The sequence below is a fragment of the Megalops cyprinoides genome, chromosome 2 (genome assembly GCF_013368585.1).
Source record: "Megalops cyprinoides isolate fMegCyp1 chromosome 2, fMegCyp1.pri, whole genome shotgun sequence".
In the NCBI taxonomy this organism is placed as follows: domain Eukaryota; kingdom Metazoa; phylum Chordata; class Actinopteri; order Elopiformes; family Megalopidae; genus Megalops; species Megalops cyprinoides.
The window spans coordinates 67091524-67103652 of NC_050584.1; the positions used below are offsets into that span (position 1 = coordinate 67091524).

General features: G+C 41.5%; 1 protein-coding gene across 1 annotated transcript; it reads left to right on the forward strand.

Moving 5' to 3' along the window:
- Positions 1-4942: 4942 nt before the first annotated feature.
- On the forward strand, positions 4943-8697 carry LOC118773830. The gene is made up of 4 exons (XM_036522920.1): positions 4943-5076; positions 6011-6313; positions 6822-6950; positions 7816-8697. Exons 1-4 carry the CDS (start codon positions 4986-4988, stop codon positions 8043-8045), a joined length of 753 nt encoding a protein of 250 aa, XP_036378813.1. The 5' UTR covers positions 4943-4985; the 3' UTR covers positions 8046-8697.
- Positions 8698-12129: the final 3432 nt, after the last annotated feature.

Here is a 12129-nt window from a genome sequence, read left to right on the forward strand (position 1 = left end):
GAGATGGCATCTGCAGTGGAGCGGTTCTGTCTGTTCCGTACTGGTGGGGGTCAGCTGTGACATCGATGGTCTCCTTAATGTGTGCCATGACCAACCATTTGAAGCACTTCATGATTATTAGGGTGAGTGCCACCGGACGGTAGGCATTCAGGCATGACACTGTTGAGCTTTTTGGGACGGGCATAATAGTAGCAGTCTTAAGGCATGTTGGGACAATCGCCTGGAAAAGTGAGGTGTTAAAGATGTCTTAACTAAATAATAAATAAACAAACTGATTTTTCAGCTGCTGGGTGGAGTCTCAGCCATGGCAGGGCCTCGTCTGGCCGTCACCATCGTCCTCCTGTGGATGCTGACTCTGACTGAATGCCAAGGTAACACAAAACCCACTTTCCACCTTCACTCTCACCTGCTGCGCTTCTAGCTGCTCTTTTTTTCTCGTCACTCCTGTGGTTTGTGTTTATTGTGTATAAGGAGGTAGGGGCTGCAAAAAGTTGATTGGATGAGGTGATCGTCCAAGAAGTGTTATGTTTTGTTGTTGTTGCGTTATGTCTATAGTGGGTTACAGTGCCCTTCACCTTGTGTTCTGTGTGTATGTGTATCTGTGGATATATCTGTGTATCTGTGTTTAATGTTGACAAAGATTCATGTGCACTTTACAAAAAGTGCAGAAATGTGTTGCGCTGCGTTATGTTGTTGAACTTCTGTTATTGCATTATGTCTGTGGTGGGTCACAGTGCCAGGTGCTCCTCACCTTGTGCTCTGTCTGTACAGGTAAATACCTTTCTGTGGATGCTGGTACCTGAGAGCTGCAAAAATTGACAGAAAGAGAAGAGAAAGGCAGGGAAAAGAGGATGCGATGTGGGAGATGGCAGGGAAGGGTAGGCACACAGACAGTAAAAGAAAAGAGAGGAATGAACAGTCAGGAGAGAGAGAGGCCATGCTGATAGCTGACAGGGTTGTGGGCTTTGTTGGACAGGAAAAATGTCAAGGTGTGCTATGAATGGATTCAATGCATCATCAAATTCACACTATATACATTATTGCTTTGTTAAGTTTCAGGTTGTTAGTTATAAAAGAACCACTGACATACCAGCAGTGTTGTATTTTCCAATTGACAAGGATTACCTTCTTTGCCATGGTACCTGAAATGGCAGTCAGAATCAGAATCAGATTTATTGGCCAAGTATGTTAGCACACACAAGGAATTTGGTTTTGGTTGTTGGTGTCTCAAGCAATACAGACAATATACAGACAATGTACATATTATTTACAGACAATACACAAGAGTTTTGGTATGAATATAGTTAGATTGCCGTTTGTGAAATGACTGATGAGGTGTATTATGGGGTCAAAGGGGATGCTCTATCCTGTAGTTTTGAACAATGTTGGAGTGATCTGGTTCCAGATAAAATTCAGAGGTGCAGTCGCAGAAATTATGCATGTGGTTGTGTTTGTTACACTTATTACATTTACATTCATTTGGCAGACCCTGTTATACAAAGTGACTTACAAGTGAGGCGGAGTACAACACAAGCAATAAGCCATATAAGGAGTCAGCAATATTAGAAGTGCCATATGACCAGGTTTCAATAGTTGGTCAGCTTGCTGGTGGAGACACACGTGCATTAAATTATTAGATTTGTATTTTTTAAGGAAAACAAAGTTTGGGACATAAAAATTGCTTGAGGTGGTAGTGTGAGGTGATCAGGTGAAAGCGGAAAAGATGTGTCTTCTGTTGTTTCTTGAAGATGGTGAGGGATTCGGTAGAACGGATGAAGTGTGTCATTCCACCATCAGGGGAAAATGGCGGAGAAGGTTCCAGAAAGTGGTTTTGTGCTGAGAAGTGACAGGACCACCAGACGCTTTTCAGTAGCAGACTGTAGTGGTCAGGTGGGAATATAGGCTTGTAGTAGTGTGTTCAGGTACTGTAAGTAGGTGCAGTTTTGTTGGTCACCACGTATGCAAGCGTCAAGGCCTTGAACTTGATGCGGGCAGCTGCAGGGAGCCAGTGGAGGGAGACAGAGAGAGGAGTAGCATGGGCTCTCTTTGACTGGTTGGAAACCAGATGTGCAGCCACATTTAATATCAGCTGCAGAGGCTTAATGGTGCATGCAGGCAGGCCGGCCAAGAGGGCATTGCAGTAGTCCAGTCTTCAGACAAGAGCCTGGACAAGGAGCTACACAGCATACTCAGATAGGGAGGGCCCGATTTTCCTGATGTTGTACAGCACAAATCTGCATGATCTGGCAGTCATCACAGTGTGGTCAGTAAATATTAGCAAAGTCATCAGCAATCAGAGAGGTGGGGGGTGGAAGTGGTGGAGGGCAAGAAGAGGTGAAAGTTGCGGGTGTCTGAAGTAGGGCTGTGATGGTAATGATTTTTTTAAATGAGAAATAAGAAGATGGTAAGGGAACATTAGGCTAATGTCATGCAACATAATTGAACATTCATGATGTGTCGGTAGGCTATCTACTACAATCACTGCTTGTATAAAGTGCTGCAAAAAATTGAAATGTACTCATTCTTGATTTTACGATGTTTTTATTTTATGTGGCAAACACAGATTAATCAAATTAATCATATTATCAAGTTTGACCGCAACTTCCTTCCGTAATACCAGCGTGGATATTTACCTGGCTGAATTACTGAAAGGCGTGGCAAACGCAGATGTGCTGAACGGCAAATTTCGGTTTAACCCTTTCGCACGTACGGTCACACCCGTGTGATTAAACTGGTGCGATTAGAACACTAGATTTGAGAAATTCTAGCTAATTTTAGCTTTGAGAAAACAGCGATTCAACTCTGAAAACACAGCAAATGCTAACTGAAATGTATAAGAAACTTAATAACGCAAATGAAAACATAACGAACCATATAACTTAACACGCGTGCTACATACCATAACAAATAAGTTACATGCGTTCGTTGGCATCGTCGAAATCAAGTGAGGAGAAGTGGTTGGGAGAGGGGAGAGGGACAGCGATCAGGGAGGAAAGGTGAGTGGATGAGAGGGAACGGGGGTTACAGTGAAAGGAAACAGGAGGAGAGGGAGATGGACATGGAGGGAGATCCATTAAAATACATGAAGAGGTGATCAGACGTGTAGATGTGAACTGAACTTAACTAAAGGGAAATGGAATGTTAATGCAGAAATACAGCAGCGGGTGGAAACACGTTAGGTGCATTGCAACTAGCTTCCTTCTGTCTGTGTCTCCTGCATGGCGGTCAAAGCAAGTGCACCCCATAATTCTTTGTGCTTAAAATGGTGTCATTAGTATCCATTATGAGAAATTAACGTATCTGATCTTCCCAACAAAAGTGTTCCATGTGTCTGTCTTTTAGCTAACTGGTTAAATCTCTAAATTAGAATTTTACAGCATATGACATAGCTCCCCAAATTTCCCCATGTGGGGATCAATAAAGTCTATATATCTAATAATAACTAAGTCTAATATCTTTTCTTAGACACGTTGCAGGGAATGCATAACTTCACCTTCGGGCTGCTTCTAAATGATAACACATAATGATAAATGATAACACATAATGATAAATGATAACACATAATGATAAATGATAACACATAACAGCACCAGCATGTGCATGTCAAAAGGGGTGCAGTCACTCTAGTGTGGAGGTGTATAAATTATTTTATAAATAAGTAAATGTCAGGAAATGAACCTGCAACCTTCTGATTAGGAGCCCGGCTCCCTAACAGCTGATCCACTCTGCTGTGTGTTCTTCCTCTGCAGACACACCTGTTACCTGCCTCTTCTCTGAGGCCTGTGTGCTGCCGTGCAGCTTCAGACACTCACGTGAAGAGGTCATTCACTGGCATAAACTGGTTGGCCTGGGAGTCATTGTCCACAGCTACTACCATGGCACTGATCAGCTAGAGGACCAAGACGGGCGCTACAAAGGACGGACCTCTCTCTTTAGGGACCTGATCTCCCAGGGCAACGCATCCCTGCTGCTACAGAACACCAGCATTCAGGACCAGGGCAGATACAGCTGTCAAACCCTAAACCAGAGGTCCTTTGTGAGTCTGAGAGTGGAAGGTAAGTCTCCCCACAACCATCTCCTGCTAATGCCCTCATGACCCACAGTGTTACAGATGTTTAACAGAGAATGCCTCTCTGGGTATCCCTGATATTCATTGGACCTTTCCATTACTGCCCTGAAATAATAAAATAGCTTAACAAGCCAAAAAGGGTTTAATAAAGTTATCTAAACATATCTAAACATAGCCAAGAATATCATGTACCTACACAATTAAAACATCCAGTAACTGGATATGAAATGAGCAGTCTCTTGTGCTTTTGTTCCATACACCTCCTGTATGTTCTCTTCACTGCCTGAGTTTGCCTTTGTTTTTCAGTTACTAATTCCCCTGCAGATAAAAACTAACCTTTTGGTTTGGTTCTGGCACATTTACAGAATTAAAATTAAAAATTAAAAAGCTGTTCTAATTCACTGTATCACTGTGAACATTCTTGAAGGGGCGTGCTTTGCTCAAGCAGTGGATTGTGGGTAGTAAGGAGTTGCAAACATCAGTTGAAGAGGATGGTACATGTGCAGTTTTCCTTCACTTCAGTGTCGCTTAACCCTTGCTATTGATTTTTTTGTCTAAAATTCACACGGTTGCAAAAACCCACATTCCAGTCGAACGTCTGGATGCACCGTAAGATGTGATTGAATGAATTTAGTGAGTAGCAAATGACTGTTGCTGACAAAACCTTTTTATGTTCCACCTTGACTGTGCAGAGGAAGTGGATATTAACTGCTATTGTGACATCACTGCAGCTCCCATCAAATCAGTGAGCATGGAGAGGACCAGAGAGGGAGTGGCCTGCATGTCCCAGGGCATCTACCCCACCCCTCGCGTTTCCTGGTCCACTGATCCACCCACACCATCAGGAACCCTGCAGGACTCCAGCCAGCTGACTGCAGATGTCCAGGGACTGTTCTCAGTGAGCAGCACAGTGAGGATGCTGGGAAATCTTTCTGACCACGCCTACATCTGCTCCGTGTCCAAAGAGGACGGGACCGGGGAGTGGAGGGCCTCGTTCAGACAGCAAGGTACCGCAGCCTGGATTACATCACCACCACCGATCTCCTGAACAGAGGAGAGCAACTACTGATGGTAGAATGAGGCTTCATGAACCCCAGAATGGGTGTGGCCTTCAGGCTCTGTCATTGACTCTTTGACCTTCCATTTCATTGAGGTCATCTTTGAGGCAGTCTTTGAGAGCCTAATTAGATATGGCATTACAGCTTGGTTTGGTAACCGCTCTGTGCAACTGAAGTCAAAACTAGTCCGACTCATACAAACTGCATGGAAGATAATAGGTGTAAGGCAGCATGCATCCCTGCAGTCTACCTACGAGCAGGCTGTGCTAAGGCAAGCCAACAAGATTATAACCGACTCATCTCATGTGCTACACACCGAGTACCAGCTACTGCCATCAGGGAGCAGGTTTAAAGTACCACACTGTCGTTTGAATAGATTTAAAAACTCTTTTATCCCTACTTCAATAAAAATTTGAAATGGCGGTAGACGTAATAGTAATGGAATCAATGTAGCGCCTCTCTACTTTTGGCACTATAGGTTTTATCTATTTAACTTCGGTGTATGTTTTTCACTGTATGTTTTGATTGTGATGTTAGATATGTTTCTTGTTCCCTGTAGCTGTGTCATCCTGTCTGTATGTATGTGGAATGTTTTCTCTATGGATGCACCATGGGTGGAAGCCTGAGCCAAATTTCCTACAGTCTGGGACAATAAAGTGAATCTTGAGTCTTGAATCTTCCAATACCTCACACATTACTGGCAATAATCTGGATACAGCCAGTTACTTTACTGACTCACCTAATAACCCAGAACAGAGATAATATCAGAGATTAACCTGTGCTTTTCTGTGCATCAGTGTGATCATCTTACTGGACCGGGTCTGTCAGGGTGTGGAGGGCTTGGTCTAAGTGTAACTCAACTTGTGTTTGATTGTTCTTTCAGAGGACATCCATGGAGAAGTGGGCCAAACCCTGGCCATCCCCTGCCCTGCACCAAAGCCCAGCCTCCAGAACTTCACTCAGACCTGGACCTTCATGGGACAAACCCCGCCCATCCTCACGCACAACAGCAGCACCTCACACCGGCATATCTCAGACCTGTGGAAGAACCGGGTTCAGGACCTTTTAGAAAACGGGTCGCTCCTGATCCAGAACCCAGAGGGCCAGAACCTCACAGGAACGTACACCTGCAAGGTGTTAACCGACTGGACCCTGCAGCTGGTGCAGACACATGTCAACATTACAGGTACGGATCCAGGAAGTGAAAGATAAAGAGGAGAAACTAAATAAAACTCAGCTGAGCTGGTCTGGAGCCATAGAGAGCTTTACTTTCCATTAATATAAATCCATTTGTGATAATGCTACACCAGAATTTTTAAGAATAAATCATTTCAGTGCTGAAAGCCACAGAATTTACACTGTGATTCTTCATATGTTATGGACTCATTACCAAACATGTAGGCATTGTCCATAACACCAATTACCAGGATGGATGATCAGATGAAACAAAATGTTCTATTTTTGACATAAGCATTTAATGTGCAAAGATACTCCTTACTTATGGCACTCAGCATACTTCTATTAATAATACATGCAGTTACATGCTGAGGCTTCCAGTGCATATACCACATAGTTCTCCTTAGAAAGAGCTGCTGAAAGTCATTCTTAGACTCCTCCTTCATGACTGGCTTTGGTTCAGGGTGAAAATGCTGTCAGCTGTAACCCTCTCTGAAGAAGTGTGTCTGTATTTACAGGTTCAGATAAGCGTTCTGGGAGTGCCACCCTGCTCCCTGCTGCTGCTGCTGCTGCTGCTGTTGCTGGTATTGCAGTTGCTGTTCTTGTTCTTCTCGTGACAGGACTCCACATAGTAGCAAGGAAAAAAGGTACAGAGAAATATGAACTCTTTGGACCTCATTATTCTAGACCTAGACACATATTCATACTTGCATAAAAACAGAAATGTGCGTACACACACACACAAATACAAATAAAAACAAAAAAGCAAAAATAACCAGGAACCATACTGCCACTGCTGCTGCTGCTGTTGCTGTTCTTTTTGGTCTTGGTGTGCTCTGAATAACAATACTGCCACAAGACCGACCAGGTAAAGTCAAATCATTACTGTTTCACCTTATTATTTTACACCAAAATATAAGATGTGTTTGACCAAATGTGAGAGGCTGTAAAACAGTGGTAATCAAACTGAAGCGCTGTTACCAGAATATAATCATAGGCTATCTTGGTCTCTGTCACAAAGAGACATTAAGTATCTACCCCCCCCCTCAACACACAAGCACATGCAGAAGTATACAAATATGTACATACAAAAACCCACACGCAAGCACACACATACAGACAAACCAGTGAACCAGAAACACATTTACACACATACATACTCACACATGCATATGTACACACACACACATTTTCTCAAACACATGCACACTCAGACATACATTTTGCACTGCTTGAGATTTCCTTCGTAAGAGTGACAGGACTCATGAGAAGGGGTTATGTGAAGGAGCTGTATTCTGAAAGCTGTGGCACAGAGATTGATGTGTGTGTGTGTGTCTGTGACTAAAATCTCAAATAGGACTATTATACATAACACAATTTTGAAAGCAACTAAACAAGAAACAGGAGGTGAAATAGCTTTGATTACAGTGTATTGATGTTTTGGCTGGAGTTGTCCACATTGATATTTAAACTTGCTTGTTAAACACTGTACATATTTTCCTCTTCTTACAGTTGGGGATAAAAAGAAACAAGTTGGAGAAGAAGGAAATGGAGAGGTGGAAGCTGGGGACGGAGCTGGAGCCACACTGAGCCTATCAGCCATACTGGATCCACAGCCACCCAATCACCACGGCAACCAGGATGAAGCAGGCGCATACCTGGTTATGCAGGACGTCCCAGAACGGCTGACCATGTCGCCCATACCTAAATCCGCCACTGTTGTGAGCGCCCCCTTCAGGTGAATGGTATATTGATCTTTCTCCCAAAAAGGAATGTCACCTCTGGGGTTCTACACATCACAGTAGAGAAAACCCTGCAGCCATCATAAAGCAGCACATCTACTCGCTAAATATTAAATACGCTTCCGCCCACGCTACACCCTGAGTGAGTCCCCGCTGTCACCGTTCTGCACACCCGGAGCGGGTGCACCGACAACGGCATTGAACACACATGCAACACTCGGACAACACAGAGACAACGAACAGCAGGAAAAGCTTTTTTTATTCGGCTGAGGAGTGCGGAGGGCAGAAACACAAAAATATAGTATGTCCCTGTCTGTTGTTGGGATATGTAACATATCTTGTGGTTGAGCATTTGGCAGATCAGCTTCATCCCAGGAAGTTGAGGAAAGGCGTTGCGTTGAGCCCACCTTTTTTTTGGAACTTTCTTTTATTTAAGTTTTTACACAACTGATAAGATTGGCATGGGTGGTACAAAACAGTTATACATGCTCAGGTCATTTCTCTCATTGAATAAAGGGTTATGTGGTGACTCCACCACTCCCCGCCTCTACCAGTCAGGCCAGAGGATCCTTTCCGTTCTTGTGCCTTCAGTATGCTGTATCAAATACAGAAATAACAATCTCCAAAATTAATACAAATTATACCTCAAGGTCTGATGTATATAGGTTTATTGTATATGGATCAGAAATCACATACAGTAAACCGGGCTGGTCCACGTGGAGCAAAGCAGTCACACCCTCTCTTGAGACCCAGGTCTGGGGAAGCCCCTCAAATTCCCCTTCTTATATATCTTTTTCCTAAACCTTCCTATTGCTGAGCTTACCTGCTAGCTCCCCCTCTCATGGTCCACCCTCTTTTTCTCTTTTTGGTTTAATTAACTTTTACACAATTATTTATTTATTTCTCTCAATCATTCTGAGTTTTTTCTCAGGTTTTTCTTCCAATATTTTACGCCAAACCAAGCTATATTTTTTAAAATGGGTGGAACCCTCCTGAAAGTTCAGTTGGCAGTAACCCAGGCTTCCTGGGTCCAATACACCTGTCCTCCAATAACCTCAAGCAAGCATAGTGAACTTAATACAACCTTTTGGCAGTAGGCTTATGCTAGTACACAGTGTTGCTAGGCTAATACAGTTTTTCCTACCACAGTTACATATCTCACATACTCATACACTGAAAAAAGGAGACTGGCCATCTGTTGGATTTATCTAAGCATCTTTTGTGCATTTTACACAATTGTCTCATGTTCTGAAGCAAAATGTAATAATATTGTGTAGAATCTACAATGTATGCAGCGAGAGTACATGAACTTGTTTAGCTCATGTTGACCAGAGCCATGGCTTTAACTTTGGGATAAAGTGAGTCAATCAAGTAAATGTATCATCGCGATATCCCGTGCAATCATGCATTGCGCGTAATGCATTTGAGGAAGAAGACAGACCTGCTTTGTCACGCCATTGGCTGGAATAAATTTGAATATTGTCTAATGCGTATCCTTGAGTCATCAACATTATTTAATGAACTCCCATGAGGTTTTTTGCTCTTGCGCTGTTTAATCACCGTGGTAACTTCAACTGCCACGTCTCCTCGGTGAAAATAAACGGTATACTGATGCAGTGATTTGTGTGTGTTTTTGGTGCTGCAGCTCACCACCAGCCTGACACTCTTAAGTTTTTGTGGTGAGTAGAACTTATATAAATGAGCAATGGTGTCATTTACATTTTTAGATGCAGAAATATATATTGGCTATTTGCTGCTCTGCTATAAAAACATTGGCATCAGCCATAAAAAACAATCTGTTGACCTGTAGTATATACTACTTGTGTTTAGAGAAATACAGTTTTACATTGTAGAAGTGGTTTTTCTGTTGCTCTTTGTTGCTACAGATTGACAAGCAAACTCACAGTCTGTGCATATCTCCTGGAGTCAGCGCTTTCACTGTGGGCTCAAGTTTTTGTGGTGAGAATATGATTTTTTTTTTTATTCGCTCTGTTAATGGCATGGCAGAGCTCTGTAGATGGTTTTTTCAGTTGAGTAGTCCTGGGCCTTTGCACTAGCTGTTAATCCAAAACGTTGGTCCTAGTCAGAGTTGTAAAGTAACAAAGTAAAAATACTTTCTAGCTGTACTTTTTTCTGGGTTTTCTAATGTAGCAAACTGGTGTCATCAGGTTGAAACACTGGTATCTGCAGTGTAGTGCTTTTTCTTGTTGAAAATATTTTGTATGTGACATTTTAACTTGGCACATTTAAAGAGGGGGGGGGGGGGGGGGGGGGGGCTGCTGTTCATCCAGGTTCTGGAATAAAGGTTTTGAAACAAAACTGTCTCATCGTTTTCAATGGAAAAAAGTTGGTAATGTTAAGAATGATCAAGAAAAAGTTAATTGAAAAGTATTAGACAACAAGAAAATTATTGATTGCTGAAATGTTAATTGTAATTTATTGTATTGATATTTAAAAAATATATATTTACATTTATTTTTGTATTATTGTATTTATAAATAGATTAAAATTAATTAATTAATTAATTATGTTAATTTAATTTTTATAATTATGAAAACATGTAATTTACATGGGAATATTATAATAACAAATATTGCTAGAGTTAAGTGATCAAATAGTGTTGGAATAAAGTGATCAAATTGTGTTGGAGTAAATTGATTAAAGAGTTTAATTTACTTTATTGAATCAAATTTAAATAACTTTGTATCAACACAAAGTACTTGTGTTGACTGAACATAAATAGTTTGTGTTGATTTAACACAATTCTGTAAATTGCTGCCAAAGCAAACAATCTGTGTGCAACCAATGTCCGCTATTGAATTGAGTAAATCCGTTGAATTGAGTTCTTTTTTCAGTGTATACAAATTCCATTTTTTTCCCAGTATCTTACATATTGTTCATTACATAATCTTAAAACAAAGGTTAGCCTCTCCATAAAGTGTATTTCATTGACAATTTCAATCCAGTTTTTTTTGTTGGGGAATTTTTTTGCAACCATTTCCGAGTGATAGCTTTCTTACTGGCTGCTAAAAGCATTTTGAACAGATATCGGTCCTGGATTAAGTTAATTTGGGGTTTTGCCCAAATATACTGTAAGAAACGAGCAATCAATTTGCAAATCAAAAATTTTCTTTACTACTTTTACCACCTCTTGCCAATAAGAGAAAATTAAAGGTGTTACGGCCAGACTCCTGATCATGAATGATGAAATTGCTTTGGTTTGTCGAATGATTTTAACACGATTCTGGTGGGTTTTTTTTTTGTGTGGACGTCCAAAGCGGTTTTGCCCTCGTGTTTAATCACAGTTTTAAATGAGCATATGGAGCAGGTAGCAGAAAGTGGAGTGCCCGGGGTTGGCTAATTTTCATTTTTTATCCAGTCATTACTGAAATAAATTGAACATTTCGTTTTCTTTTTGACTGGCCTGTCAGACCCAGTAGACACAATCTCATCTTCGTCCTCCATCACGCCACCCATCTCAGTGGTTATATTGTTCCTCTAGAATAACGTTACCATTAAGTAGTAAGCTATACAGTAGTACATTCAGCACAATTATCGGGTTCACTGCCTATCTGCTGCCGCCAGTAGCAGCCGCCAAGGCTGATGAGCTAGTCACGTCACATCCCATCAGAGCCAATGACAGTGCACACCAGCGGGAAAATGATGCATATTTCAAGAGGATGGACATAAAGACAACATCGAAATAGTCAATTAAACAGAAACGGTAAAACTTGATCTAGAGCAGCACTTCTCACTTTTGCACTCATTATGAATGTATTTTGAATGCAAAAGACACTTTTTTTCAAAAAAAATTAGTGTTGATTTGTTATATAAAGTTATAAGCATGTTTATTAAAAACAAGTTTTGTAATAACCAATTGTTCCGGACCTTTGACGTTGATGAGAATTCAGATTTGGACCTTTGAATTTAAACTTTGAGAACCCCTGATCTAGAGTATTGAAAACCAGGACATTAAGTGTCCCCGGAGAGAGAATACATTTTCTGGGAATGACAATTAAAAAGAAGGACAATCCCGGGAAAACCGGGACAGGTGGCAACTCTAGAAACAGCGAAACGAAGTCTG

Excerpts from the sequence above, each read along its gene's own strand:
- LOC118773830 (XM_036522920.1), top strand. The coding sequence starts at position 4,986 with ATGCTGGGAAATCTTTCTGACCACGCCTACATCTGCTCCGTGTCCAAA. Across the intron at positions 5,077-6,010 it reads GGCCTCGTTCAGACAGCAAG|AGGACATCCATGGAGAAGTG; the intron begins GTACCGCAGCCT and ends TTGTTCTTTCAG. Across the intron at positions 6,951-7,815 it reads CATAGTAGCAAGGAAAAAAG|TTGGGGATAAAAAGAAACAA; the intron begins GTACAGAGAAAT and ends CTCTTCTTACAG.